Source organism: Anabrus simplex, chromosome 2 (genome assembly GCF_040414725.1).
Source record: "Anabrus simplex isolate iqAnaSimp1 chromosome 2, ASM4041472v1, whole genome shotgun sequence".
In the NCBI taxonomy this organism is placed as follows: domain Eukaryota; kingdom Metazoa; phylum Arthropoda; class Insecta; order Orthoptera; family Tettigoniidae; genus Anabrus; species Anabrus simplex.
Genome location: NC_090266.1, coordinates 642,642,089 through 642,656,838, shown reverse-complemented (window position 1 = coordinate 642,656,838; position 14,750 = coordinate 642,642,089). Strand labels below are relative to the sequence as shown.

Here is a 14,750-nt window from a genome sequence, read left to right as displayed (position 1 = left end):
TGCTTGCCTCTTACACGGAGGCCTCGGGTTCAATTCATGGCCGGGTCAGGGAATTTTACCTGTATCTGAGGGCTGGTTCGAGGTCCATTCAACCTACCTAGCCAGTATTTCCTGGCGACGTTGCCGATAAGCGATAACTTACAGCCTTACGTATTTCAAATGGGAACTCATAATATGTAGGTGGTGAATAAATAGTACACTGTCTCGCGACCACGTTGTCAAACTGCCGATAGCCTACCGGTAAGCACAATATGTAGGTGGTGAATAAATAGTACACTGTCCCGCGACCACGTTGTCAAACTGCCGATAGTCTACCGGTAAGCCATGCGTCGTACATATACCGGTATTATTTATTTATATGTTGTGCAACATGTCGCAAATGTGACTGTGTTGCCAAATTGCCCATAAACCATACATGTATTTAAATTGCGCATTCATGTGCAACTTACGTTGCAGTTCCATTTTCCTTTTAACCAGATTAGTGAACAAAATTTGGACGTGCGACGATTATGTAATTAAAGGTTTAAAGTCCGATTTTTGTATTGAAAATAAAGGATGCGACGATTACGCGGTGGCGACGATTATGCCGTGAAATACGGTACTTCTCACTGTTTGCAGATTTACATCCACCCACCTAAAATCATTATTCAATACATTTGAGGCAAGACCAAAGTTATATAACTAGTCTAAGAAATAATGTTTACTTGCATCCCCATCTGATGAAATGCTTATTATCCTGATCACATGTGCTTTCATGTGCATTGATAAAATACCTATTACACTAATCAAGTTCTAGAGGAATCACATCTTTGTTAATTAATGTTTGAGTAGCACTTCTTATGATAGACCATGCAGTTTTGCATTTATTGTTCGCACTTTGGATATACGCGTCATTTACTGCAAGTTTAGCCTCATGTATATGTTTCTTATATAATTTCCTGTAGTTTTTTAATATTTCTTTATCCTCTAAATTAATATTTAGTTTATACTTATTATAATAAGTTAACATAATGCTACGCATTTTACCCAGCTCAGGCGTAAACCAGTTTTTAACTCTATTTCTTGGTTTAGAGTTGCTGGCCTTATTAGTTGCAACTTGTTCAGGGAAAGCTGAATTAAAATATACAATTATCATGTTATAGAAATACGAAAGTGAAAAGTTGACATCACTCATGGCATAAAGGCTAGCCCAGTCTGCTCTCATTAATTTGTCTTGGAATTCATTAACCCCTTTAATTGATATGACACACCTGATGCATTTTAATTCTTTCAATGACTCAAAAACTCTTGTCTTACAGTTAACTTTAAATTCAACCCAAATACCATTATGGTCTGACAATACATCTTGTCCTAGAAATGAATATTTGTAAAATGATTTGTGTACATTGGTTACATTATCTAGGCATGCATTATTTCTTGTGGGTTCACCATGTGTGCAATATAAGTCATGCGATCTTAACATATTAAGGAAGTTTTGAGTATTTTGTGATACCTTTTAAGATATTTATACTGCAGTCGCTTAAGTCCGGCCAGTATCCAGTATTCGGGAGATAGTTGGTTCGAACCCCACCGTTGGCAGCCCTGAAGATGGTTTTCTGTGGTTTCCCATTTTTGCACCAGGCAAATGCTGGGGATGTACCTTAATTAAGGCCACGGCCACTTCCTTCCCAGACCCAGCCCTTACCTGCCCCATCGTCGCCATAAGACCTATCTGTGTCGGTGTGACGTAAAGCCAATAGCAAAAACAGATATTTATATTGAAATCACCAGCTATAGCAATCTTTTGATCATATTTACAAGTTAAATAAGAAATCAACCTCTCTAACTGTGATATAAATAATTTTACGTTGGTGTTAGGGGCACGATACACAGATACTACAACAAAATCATATTCACACAATCTTAATAGCTACTGATTCACATAGGTTATTAATGCAAAAGGAAGAAATATCTATTACTTCAAATTTAAGTGTTTTCTTAACATATATTGCAGCTCCACCATGCGTTAGTGCGAAGTCTAGTAAAAATACTTCCTAATTCAAAATCATGAGGTATATATAGATTGTGCTCATCTCTAGACAGCCAGTGCTCATTTACACACAAAATATCAGTAGGCATTTTATTGAGTATTAAATCTAATTCATCCAGTTTATATCTAATTGACCAAAGTTAATGTGGAAAATAACTATGTTGATCATGGTTGTTTCTAGTTTTGTTTCTACAGGTTCATTGATTTTAGTGAACTGATGAGAACATCACCTAGTCTGTCTACCTTGCACATTAACACTATTCCCCAATCAAGTTTTAAAAGTACCTAACCTGTCTGGACTACCATAAGCATTAATATCATTCCCTACATTGGTCGCTTTCTCTAGTTTTTTTAAAGGAATGGGAGAAGTTCTACACTCTACATCTTGAATTGTATTAGCAACCTCTATTATACTATTTACAACATACCTTTTACCCAACCTATTCAGGTGCTGACCGTGCCACGTATAAAATCTTCTTCCTAAATTACTTATATCTACACATTTTTCATTCTTGAAGTTGCCTACATATTTTCAAAAGTTCTTAATTAACATTGTTTACCTCCTTGTTAACACAACACTATGCCAGAAGATCATGTCTATGAGGAACCGAAAATATCACAACATTGGTGTGATGCAACTCCTGTAGTCTTGATGTGAGGGAAGAGATCATTCCTCTTGCATTATTTCTTCCAACGTCGTTAGTCCCTGCTAGATAAACAGCAACCCCTGTAGCTCCTAAATGTGTACAGTATTTTTGACTTTCTGAGGTTATGTCATTAAAATTTGCACCAGGCCTAATCACAGTAGAAACATCATGCTTACTGTTTCTAATTAGTTCTGTAGCAATATTCCTCCCCTGACTATCGGCAAAAAGTCGAATCTTCACAGATTTCCGCAAGGTTTAGCAAATTGGTTTTACAAGGTTCTTGTAACTTTCACTTAGCACATCCAAAATATTTACTTCAGAGCTGTTATCTACAGATTCACGAGTGCCACTTGCAAGGGGTTCAAACCTATTCTTTAATACAGGAAAGTGACAATCGTCCATTATCCGCTTTCTGAAGCCCGTGTATTTTACTGGCACAGATTCCCATTGTCTACAGCTTTAGGCCTAATTGTTTCAGTTCGCACAGGTTCATAATTCGAATCCAACTCAAGCTCTAATCCACAGTTCAAGTACTTACACACCATCACATTAATCTTATCTTTAAGTGCGTCATTTTCAGCTTTAAGATCCTCAATGTCATTTTGCAAAATACTGATAATTTCCATCGCATTTTCTATAGATTTCGAACCGCCATCACCGATAACATACGCAGCACACTGATCACAAAACCAGTCTTCAATTGCATTAATTTTTTCCACACTGGGCCTCTTCCCGCACTCAAAATGCCACCAACGATCACATAATTCACACAGGATGCCATTTTTAACTGTTTTACAGCATTTCCCGCACTTAACCTCAAGTTTTACACTTACTTTCTTGGGAGTAGACATAACCGCGTTTACAATACCGGACGCCATTTTAAGGACAATAAGGATAATTGTACTGTACAAGTTTTAGGTGTCATGATGCCTGGCTATATGGAGAACTGCTGTTGTAAAATATCAACAAGTGTTGTCATGCAGGCGTATACCAGGTTGGAACCTCGGCGGGCTTGGAAGTATGCCGAAATAAATAAAACCATGATGTTCCAACAACCAGATGATAGAGCTATGTCTTCAAGAGTCTGTCAAGCAAGATGAGTACCCAAAAACCTGTCGCTTTCCTTTATTCTATTAACTGTGTACATTACATTAGCGTAGATTTTCTTCCACACTTCTTTTTTAATGTGACGTGTTATATATTATAAACTTGAACGACGTCATAAGATCATCGCTAAGCAATTCATGATATCTGTGTAAAGGTAGTTATCCTCTTAAATGATGGCATAATTGGAATCACTATTTATCATGTGCTATTCATCTGATTTCGAGCACACAATTATGATTATGCATCATGCTTATTTTTTAATCCTTCCTTCAAAATACAAAAGCTTAGAATCACCGAAGAAGACTACCTCGTATATCCTGTCATCTCGCATACGCATCATGTAACATATGAAATTCACAATAACGACACGATTTAATCAAATATTTCTCTTGTGAAGACTTATTCGCATAACCTGAAATATTATTTTATAAGAAAATCTCAGATCTCAACATATGACGATTGCATGATTACTCCAATAAGAATTATGTACTTAACGATTGGTATGTAAAATCCATTATGAAGACGGTACTTCAGAAAATATAGTAGATAGATTCCTAGTACAATGTTTTTAGGAGCGAGATAGTCTTCTTCGGTGATTCTAAGCTTTTATATTTTGAAGGAAGGATTAAAAAATAAGCATGATGCGTATGCGAGATGACGGGATATATTGAATGATGGGGTCGTTGAGATAATGGAAATTATAGTATGTTCGAAGGTTATGGTATATATTGTTTTAGTTGGGAAATAAGCATTACGAGCAATGTAATGTAGTCTTCAAAGAATCCTAACGATGTTAATGGTGAAGGAATTGAAATAAGTGCTCATCATGCTAATATATTTGACTGCTGATAATATATAGACAAGCACTTGAAGGTCGATAATTGTATGTTCTAAGTTAATATATCCCGAAGAATACTTGCATATTGGACATGTGAATTGTCATCAGTAGTATTAACCCGAGATACGATGATGAAACGAATGTTACTTAGTTGAATAGATAACTGTGATAGGAAGATCTTCGACACCAAATTATATTAATGAGATAAGAAAAACATATTATGATTGGGAATGAAATTAGAGGCATATTGTGTAATGTACAATTTAGCATTTCCTATTAATTAGTAGTAGTAGTAGTAGTAGTAGTAGTAGTAGTAGTAGTAGTAGTAGTAGTAGTTGTTGTTGTGAACATGTCTGAAGATGATATTAGAATTTCAGGTATTTGAAGGAGAATCTACAAGCGGATCCAAGTGCTGCGGAGTCATGATAATCCTGAATCGTGATTGTTTTCAGTGGTATTATGTAGTCTGACGTTTGTTTTATTTAGGTGCGGCAATTTGAAGATTCTATAATTATGCTGTTCCTACCTTACAGTTTTGGCTATTATTTATTAGAGACAAACTACGAATTTCGTTTTGAATGTCCATGATTATTTCATTCTTACAGCTTATAAATCTCACATTTCCCCCCGTATTGGCTCAATGCAACTAAGGTTAAGTTATAAGGAGATTCACACTTTCAAATAATTGACAATTTCTTGTATCAGTCTTATTGTTTACACGACATAATCTAGCTTAATCTCGAGATATATACTAAATAGATAGAACATGTTTCATTCTTAGGTTCCACAGCGTTGTATACATTGTATTGATGAACACTCAAGTTGTTAATTAGGGTTCCGCTGATTTACATGACGATTTTGACATTACCTTAATAGAATATCGGAGGACAAGGTCTTGATCAACAAATGATTAGATGTGAATGAACGAGTCTTTTATTTTCTTGTCGGCGGACATAAATGAATAATGTAAATAATCACATTGTGAATTAAATAGTTAAGCCTTCAGCAATTTTCATGTTTAAATTAATGAATTATTTGATCTGTTAATTTAATGTTAGACTGATTGCCAACATTTCCATTTGATTATAAAATATTGTAGCACTTTACAAGCGAAAGATAGAACAACCAACAAAAGCATTTTAATATTTATTTTAACTGTGTTAATTATCACATTCAATTTTTGTTCATCCAATCATGTTGTCATGCTTCAATTGTTATTGTTAATTATATTTCACCATAGAACTGATTTGATTAAATCGGAACACCTTTCCAAATAAAATTTTCGGTATTGTCATTTGTAGACTAAGGATTAGTATAGCCTCAAATACTCATAAGATGCAAATACTCATGGCGTCGACAAAAACTTGATGATGAACGCTATGAGCTGTGACCAGTACTCAAATGAACCTGAATGCCCTTGAGTGGATTTTCATGGATCTCCGTTGAGAAAAATCTGAGGCACACCCACAACACTTCTTGGAACCATTAATCAGAATTACTTATGAACGGTTACAATATAGTATTGAGAAGGTGGACCATGACGACATAAGTTTGGTTATAATTGTGAACACAGTTCAATACGGTCCAAAACCATGAAGTGTATATCCTATGATTGAAAGATGTGTTACTGAAAATCATGTAATGTTCCAAATTGTACAGGTAGATTTCAAGAAAAATCCCAGAAGCTGGCAAACCCATAACTAGTTCATTTTTTGGACAGTGTTATCAAAACAAAAATAACTATTTTGGTGGATAAATCATGGCATCTGGAACATCAATAGGAAGAGAAAGAATCCCTTCCAGTGTACTAATTAACAATTGGTCTACATCATTCAGGAATCCTACAGATAATTGTTCGAGTGGGACATTCTGTAATGGATACACAATTGTTTGCCATATGTTGTTATATACTATCTTTAATTTTGGATCAGCTTTCAGAAGTGAAGTGATGATTAATTTATCCAGTTTATCTTTTAGGTTATTAACTTTATTAAAATTTATGGTGATTGTCTTAGAAAAATTTAATCTCAAATATTTCATTGTTTCACCATTGCTGATGCTTTTGATAATACTTTTCTTTGATATATGGAGATTTGTTTCTTTATGATTTCCTTTGTCCATTGTAATGCTGGAACACTTGGGATTTGTTGACTTCCAACCCTATACTTCCAAGCACTTTAAGCTCTGAGTCAAAGTTCCCGAACTGATTCTTGATTTTGCTATCAATGCCATATCATCTGTGAAGCACATAATGAAGAGACTGTCAGCTCCAGGTACAAGCGGATACTCAAAGGCCAGCGTAACTGATTTTTCACATGGTTCATCAATTACAAAATGGATACATTAAATATTATTGGTGGAAGTGGTGCACCCTGAAGAAGGCCCCTCTGAAGGTTAATATGGTTTTTTTTACACCCTTGATTATCTGTATACTAGTGCTGTTTCTAGACTGCAGATTTATAATTAATTCTCTTAATTTTGGTGATAAACTGGATGCTTCCACTGTGGGACAAACATGATTATGACCAATATTATATGCCTTTGTGATATCAAGGAGTAATATTGCTGTGTAACCAGTTTCTTGATTAAATTTCTCCAATACTGAACTAATGATTAAGTATTAATGTATGCTACAGGAAGTCTGGTAATAATAATTTTTAACATATTTTAAATAGTTTTAAAATGTATGTCGCTGGGCTGAGTGGCTCAGACGGATAAGGCGCTGGCCTTCTAACCCCAACTTGGCAGGTTGGATCCTGGCTCAGTCCGGTGGTATTTGAAGGTGCTCAAATACGACAGCCCCGTGTCGGTAGATTTACTGACACGTAAAATAACTCCTGCGGGACTAAATTCCGGCACCTCTGAGTCTCCGAAGACCGTAAAAGTAGTTAGTGGGACGTAAAGCAAAAAGCATTATTATTGTTAAACTGTATGTCCATCTCTCTGGGCCGATTGCAGAAACGATGACTAATTTTAAGCCTTAGATATCGTCTACCTAAACACCGTCTAAATCATTCACGATCTTCCATTGCATAAACAATGTTCAGTCGATGTTGAACTAGACATCCCTTAAAGTTTCAATTTTGGTTTGAAAATGGAGACAGAAGTATCTTTCATGCAACTCTTAGCTTGTCGCAACCAATGAAATACGTCGGTGCGCGCGCCGAACGCCAGTCAGCTGTTTGTTTTCCTACACATTACTCAAATACGGCTGAGCATGACTTACCCACAAATAAGAGTATCACATTCGGTGCAAATTAAATCTATATATATAAAATAAGAGTTTTGTCTGTACATTGCTCAGAATTTGAAAATAATGGTATTTCTGTATCAGTCATGTCCACAGTAACAAGGAAATGCATTTTTTACTTTTCCGTAATTTCTGTCTGTCTGTCTGTATGTACACGCATCACGAGAAAACGGCAAAAGAGAACTTCATTAAAATCGGTATGTAAAGTCGGGGGATGAGCCACTACAATCTAGGCTATAAATTATTTTATTCACGCTGAGTGAAATGGTAGTTTAGGGGAAGGCCTAAAGTTCAATTCTCAAATATTTATATTATTAGTGGTCCTATCGATAAATACTACATAACTAAAGTTACATAGAATTAAATTTCCGACCATTTATGTCTTATACATTTTTACCGTACCAGTTACGATAACCGAGATATTCATGAATTTCGATTTTTGTTGCCAAGTCCGCAGCAACGCGAGCCACGGGAAAATGGGTGAACAGAATTTAATGAAATCGGTATATAGAGTTGAGAAAGAAGAAACTATAGCCTAAGCTATAAACAATTTTACTGACCCTGGATTAAATTGTAGTTTAGGGGCAGCAACTAAAATTTAATTTTTAAATACCCTACCTCTGTTATTGGTCCTATAGAAAAGTACTACATAACAAAAGTTATAGAAAATACAATTTCCGATCATTAAGGTTTTATTCAGTTTTACTGTACCGACTATGATAAGAGTAGTATATCAGAGTCGGAAGAAAACAAAATGTGAAGGCCTAGAATATCGAAAGCGCATAACATTGATCAACAATAACATTACCTTGACCATTGTTTGTTGTGATGTTCTTTGTTTGTTATGCTGCCACTCAACTCCGATAGATGGGATTACTGTTGCGTACCGAGTATAACAGCCTGATTGAACATTGGCGGGAAATAGGTGGGGGGGTTAGGAAACTTTTTTCTTCAGCATGCCATTCCTCTGCATCATACACTGTCTGACACTGCCAGTACATAATACACTGGCTCATCATAGTATTCCAGCTATTCGATCCCTACTCGGACGCGGTGTTTTGAATGAGCAGCGTGCACATTTGGCAGAGGCTCACTTAGTAATAGTAGTATGACCTGGTCTAGAATTACAATTTAGGCCTATTGCAAATTATAGCACTACAATTCACTGAATAATTCAAAATTCAACCCTGAAAAGAGCCGCTTCTTAAAAAAAGCGACTCCTCTTCACTTTTATTAAATTCTATATTCATTTTATTCCAAATTAGCAGCGAACAGGGGCTTTCTCTTCTGGCTTGGAGGAAAAATTTGCCTCCAAGTCAGATCTTTCCGCCGCCAGTGTAGTGAAATGAGATTTTTCCGACTCATCTGGTACTCCTAGGAAACAGATTAGTGAAAGGACATAGATTTGCACTGAGTCCACTATTCGACCCCCAACCCCCCGCCGAATAAGGCGAAGAGTTTTCACGGATCACGGCTGTCTGCGGCTTGGTCTTTCCAGCTCTGGAACTTTGGACTGGTAGATCGGCAGCGTACTACTGTTCGATAAAAGTGAGAAAATGCATTGTTTTTCATTTGATCGAGTATTTCATATTGCTTTAAATCGCACCATTTCTACCGACGTCTTTGTAATGACCTATGTTCATTTCACTTACGAAAACCACTATGACAGTCTTTCTGAGGATGTAAAAGAAAAAAGGTGGAGAGTGAGTGTCTGCCATTATAATGACAACTTCCCAACCTGATTGTGACTGATGGTAGGCAAGCGGGTCTACCATTACAATGAAAATTCCCTAATCCTATCTTCAAATGAGAAAAGACGTTTGGCGACTTCCCCGTCGCGTTTCTAGGATAACGTTAAGAGCTATACAATATAATACAATCTTGCTCACAACGTGTACACAACCTAACCTAGAATTCTGTATACAATGTAGAATTCCATAACGAAGCACGGGTACATCAGCTAGTATCATAATATTATCGACACTAAAGCGACACGCCACCGTACGGGGAAGTGTAGCTTTCATTATAGCGTTGTTACAGTGAGTGTAATTTACTCATAAATACAGTAGCTTTGACGAAGAGAAGATGCAATAGTAATGTGTAACCGAGTGTGTTGTACGGGCCATATAGATGTAGCTTGCATTCTGGAGATCGCAGGTTCGAAACGCATCATCGGCAGCCGTGAAGATTGTTTTCCGTAGTTTTCCTATTTTTACACCAGGCAAGTACTAGGGCTGTTATTATGGCCACGGCTCTTCTTGCCCCGTCCTCTTTAAATGATAATCACCACCACTTGCCTTTTCCTATCTGATAGGTGCCGAAAACCTATGCGATTATATATATAAAAATCCCATACAACCTACTTTTTAGTTTTCACTATTATGTGTGTTTACTTGGCAGTAAATATAAGTGAATCTATCCCGGTTGATGTATGTGACAGCCCTAGGACGATCGGGACACGTAATCGTGATATGTATGTAGTCGAAGTGACCTATAATTCCATGTAAATTACCCGATGTATATAATAAAATATATCGACTGCCAAGAATTGTATTCAAGTTGACAGTTACCGGACAGTCACTTTGTCAGTCTCAAGAAACAAGTCTCTCGTAAAGCGAAACCTTATTTTATGATTATCACCCCGTGCATGTCAAACGAATTGCTGAGATTTAGCAGCGGGCGACCCACAGAGAGGCCGTCGGACTAACCTTTCTTCCCGGAATCGTCTCAACATGATAATACAAATTACATATTTCACGGTACATAACCTCTGATTGTGATTCACTCCTGTCATTTGAGGTTAAACAGTGCTCTCGGCAGTGGTTAAACATGACCGGTTGAACATCGGTTTTAGACAGTGTCTAAGTGATAAATGACGTCTCTGCAATGCGGCAGCCATACTTAGGCACTGTTTAACCGTAGACATCGTCTAAATGCCGTTTCTGCAATCGGCCCTCTGTGATTATGTACTTATCGTTCATACCTCACTGATATTTATTTTTTGTCTGCTGTACATATTGGTTCTTAATATTATTCATTTACTATTATAAAATAACATGTGCTTTTCTAATGCTGAGGTATTTGTTTACATAAAAATATGTTCATCATTGTGCAGAGATTACTGTTAATATTGCAGTTCCTCCACTGCTGGTAAATTTAATAAAATGCAGTTGTACAGATTGTGGAAGCTAAGTGAATGAATGAATGATCTTTTATCATTGCAAACTTTGGTATCATTCCAGCACCATGTAAAAATAAATTTTTAAAAAATTGAAAAATAAATTTTTAAAAAATTGGCTTTACATCACACCGACACAGATAGGTCTTATGGCGACTATGGGATAGGAAAAGGGTTAGCAGTGGGAAGGAAGTGACCATGGCCTTAACATAGCCCCAGCATTTGCTTGGCGTGAAAGTGGGAAACCACATAAAAACATTTTCAGGACTGCTGATAATGGGGTTTGAACCCACTATCTCCCAAATGCAAGCACATGTGAAGAAATGCCAGAGATTTCTGGAAGACTGGTGTTCTGTAAAGTAACTGTAATTTTATTGTTTACTTGTTGAAAAAGTAATTTGTAATGGAAATAGATTCAATTATTTCTCATGTAACTGTAATTCAGCCATCACTTTCATTTTATACTATTTCCACCACTGGTTAAACAACCCATAAGCATCCTCAGAAATTATTTTCACAGACCAACCAAAAATTAATTACACATAGATTTAACTAAAGCCTTTTAAAATGAGTGAATAAATACAAAACTTGCAATGCTGTTCAATTAGAAATGGATCATTTAGATACAAACCTCACAAACTAAAGCTGTCTGAGCATCAGGTGAATGATTGCATGAAGCAATTGATGCTATAAGCATTCTTGCCATACTCTGGCATTCTCGGTCATACAAATTCTCATTAGTTGGGAGCAATCTGTCCAGTAGGAAAGCTAATGCAGAGCAATCCTGAAATGAAAACAATTAAAAAACTGAGAAATACAAGCAAACCATACGAGTAAAGAGTAGAAAGTTCAGAACCAAAGGAGGTAATGAAAATTACAAACTAAGCTTAACTATCCTGGAGTAGTATTCTGACTGAGGAAAATAGTAAAAACTGGTAACTAGTGTTGAGAATTACAGTAAAACCTCATTAATTCGAAGTCGTTGGGACTACAAAATCGGACTTTGAATTACGTGATTTCGAATTAACCGCCAATTCGCAATTCAGAAGTACCAACCCTCGCTCCATTACAAAATATTCTAAGGCCCGTTACTGCATGCAGTTAACCTTGATTCACAGTTTATACCTTTCAAATGCCATGAAAAAAGAACTATTTCCAAAATGTATCCAAGAAGGTGCATTTACAGTATTCAAATAATGCACTTGGATATCTCACTGGCAAACATAACCTCACGCAACGAAAGAAAGAAAGAAAAAAAAAAAAGCATGGTTCAAAGGCGAGAAATCTATCCTGGCTCCCGTGTGCAAGTACTTTATTCATTAAATTACTATACTGTAAGCATTTTAGATGCCGTGTATTTACACAGAAAGTGCCCGATGTCCTTAAAATCGAACTTTCCTATGACTATCCTTGTGCGATTTCCCGCCATGGCACTTCTCTTGTATTTCAGAAATGTAAACACTTGCCGCGTCACAAAGTATTCCAAGACTCATTAATACATACAATCACCTCGATTTACGGTTTAAACCTTTCAAATGCCATGGGAAAAAACTTATTTCCAACATGTATCCAACAAGGTGCATTTACAATGTTTAAATAATGCACTTGGGTAAATAACTTACACACATAACCTCACGCAACGAAAGAAAAATATCACAATTCAAAGATGAGGATAAATTGTGCTGGTTCCCCTGTGCAAATGCATTATCTTTTGGATTTCTGTACTGTTTGCATTTTTAGATGCTTTGTACTGGCATGGAAAGTGCCCGACGCCCATAACATTGTGGCTTATCGATCTCTCCTATGACGAGGGGATAAAGTTTCTCGCTTCCATGTGCATTGCATCGCACTACAATGACCCCCATCCCTCACACTTGTACGATTCCCCGGCAGGCACTTTCTCCTTTAAAACCATATGATCGTTTGGGCTCGCATTAAAATAAAGTAATGCAGTTTCATCGGCAATGACAATATTGTTCGGTGCTTATGAATTTATTATATGAGCCACATTTTTTTTTTTCCCGTCAAGTGTCGGCATTGCCAGTGTTCGCAGATTCTGTTTGCCCGCACAGTACCCGTTGCGTGATATTACGGCGTTCCTTAAAAGTTTGAATACAAAAGAATTCCGATTTCATTCAACTTAGTAATCACGAAGCGCACTGTAGATCCACCGAAGTGAGTGTAAATGCAGAAAGCTACGGTACCACTCCACGTTCCGGAACACGCGTTCTATTATGACACGGATAAATTTCGAGTTGAAATTACTCTGTAACATACCACTGTTTTAAAATGTAAAGACAGTTTCGAATTAAATGTCTAAATTTCAGTTATGGGGCCGACATTGTACTTTGAATTACGAATTATCCGTATTTCGAATTAAACAATTTAAATAACATGCAAAACTGTATCTCATGTTTCCGGGAACGAGACCTTCTTCGAATTAGGCGGGATTTTGAATTAACAGATTTTGAATTATCGAGGTTCTACTGTATGTGCACTAAAACTTCCAAAATACACATGCAAAAAATGCTATAAAATGTCCAAAAACTATAATACTATAATACGTGCCCGAACCCACTGTCTCCCGATTACTGGATACTGGCCGCACTTAAGCGACTGCAGCTATCAAGCTCAGTTCTGTTAACTTTTATGTTGTGAAAGTCGCTATTGGTGCACTTCGGGAGGAAATGATTAATATTTTCCTTTTTATTAAGGATTGTGAACCTGTTAGGTAATTTACATAAAAGGAATCCTGACATTTTCCAATAATGTATTTCATAAACTACTTCAAGCAGGAATACAAAAAGCACTTAGGAAGCAGCAGTAGTGTTATTTGGTCCTGCCTGTATTTGCATTTTCATTGAGATGTCCTAGAAACAATAACAATCTCTGAGAAACCTCCAAAAACAAAAGCAAAGTTATCTGCTCTAGAAAGCTCATATCAGGAATCTGTTGTTAACATGTATGAGGGATTGAATACATACGGAGACGATATGCAAGATTTGAGCCAGAATTCCTAACAAGAGTTTATAAATTGGTGGCAGTAATTGTTTTAATTTTGTTTCTGTGATAAAGAGATGTTTCTAACATAATGTGAATTAGGCAAAATTTAACCAGTTTCTTACTTTAACAGTGGCATGTACTGTAGTTCAAATGTTATTCTTGATTTCATTGTCATTCTGTTTGCATTTTTACTGATTTATGGCAAATGGGTATGTTATATATTTGTCTTTTTATCATACTGAATTACTGTATTTACTCATGTATTAGACACCCCCCCCCCACTTTTACAGATCAAAAAATGTAGGTGGGGGGGGTCCAATATGCGATAAGCTCATATATTGTGCAGTGAGCACATGGGTTCTAGGCTAGAAGGAGCTATAAATTATACATGTAAACATTCTACACAATTCTTTAACAAACTTATGAATGTATTTGAGTTATAGTGACTATTTTCGTTGGAAGGCAGTATTTCTGAATGTAAAAACACAATAGATGGTTAGCACGACTTTTAGGCCTACTTATAAAGTAAATACAGTCAGTTTTAGTTACTCATATCATGTCAATCATTTTATCTCATTAATTCCTCTGATTAGGTTAACGTCAAGAAGGTCATACGGTCGTAGAAACTTGCTACAAAAATTTGTCTCGCTTCATACTCGACCCCGTAGGAAAAAAGGGATAAGGGTATCGTATTATCA

General features: G+C 36.4%; 1 protein-coding gene across 1 annotated transcript in view; it reads right to left on the bottom strand.

Moving 5' to 3' along the window:
- The window catches only part of HUWE1 (HECT, UBA and WWE domain containing E3 ubiquitin protein ligase 1), a 1,366,532-nt gene that overhangs the window by 611,686 nt on the left and 740,096 nt on the right, over window positions 1-14,750 (bottom strand). Inside the window, exon 32 of the mRNA XM_068226019.1 lies at window positions 11,681-11,833. Coding sequence (XP_068082120.1) covers window positions 11,681-11,833 — 153 coding nt within the window. The remainder of the gene's footprint in view (window positions 1-11,680; window positions 11,834-14,750) is intronic.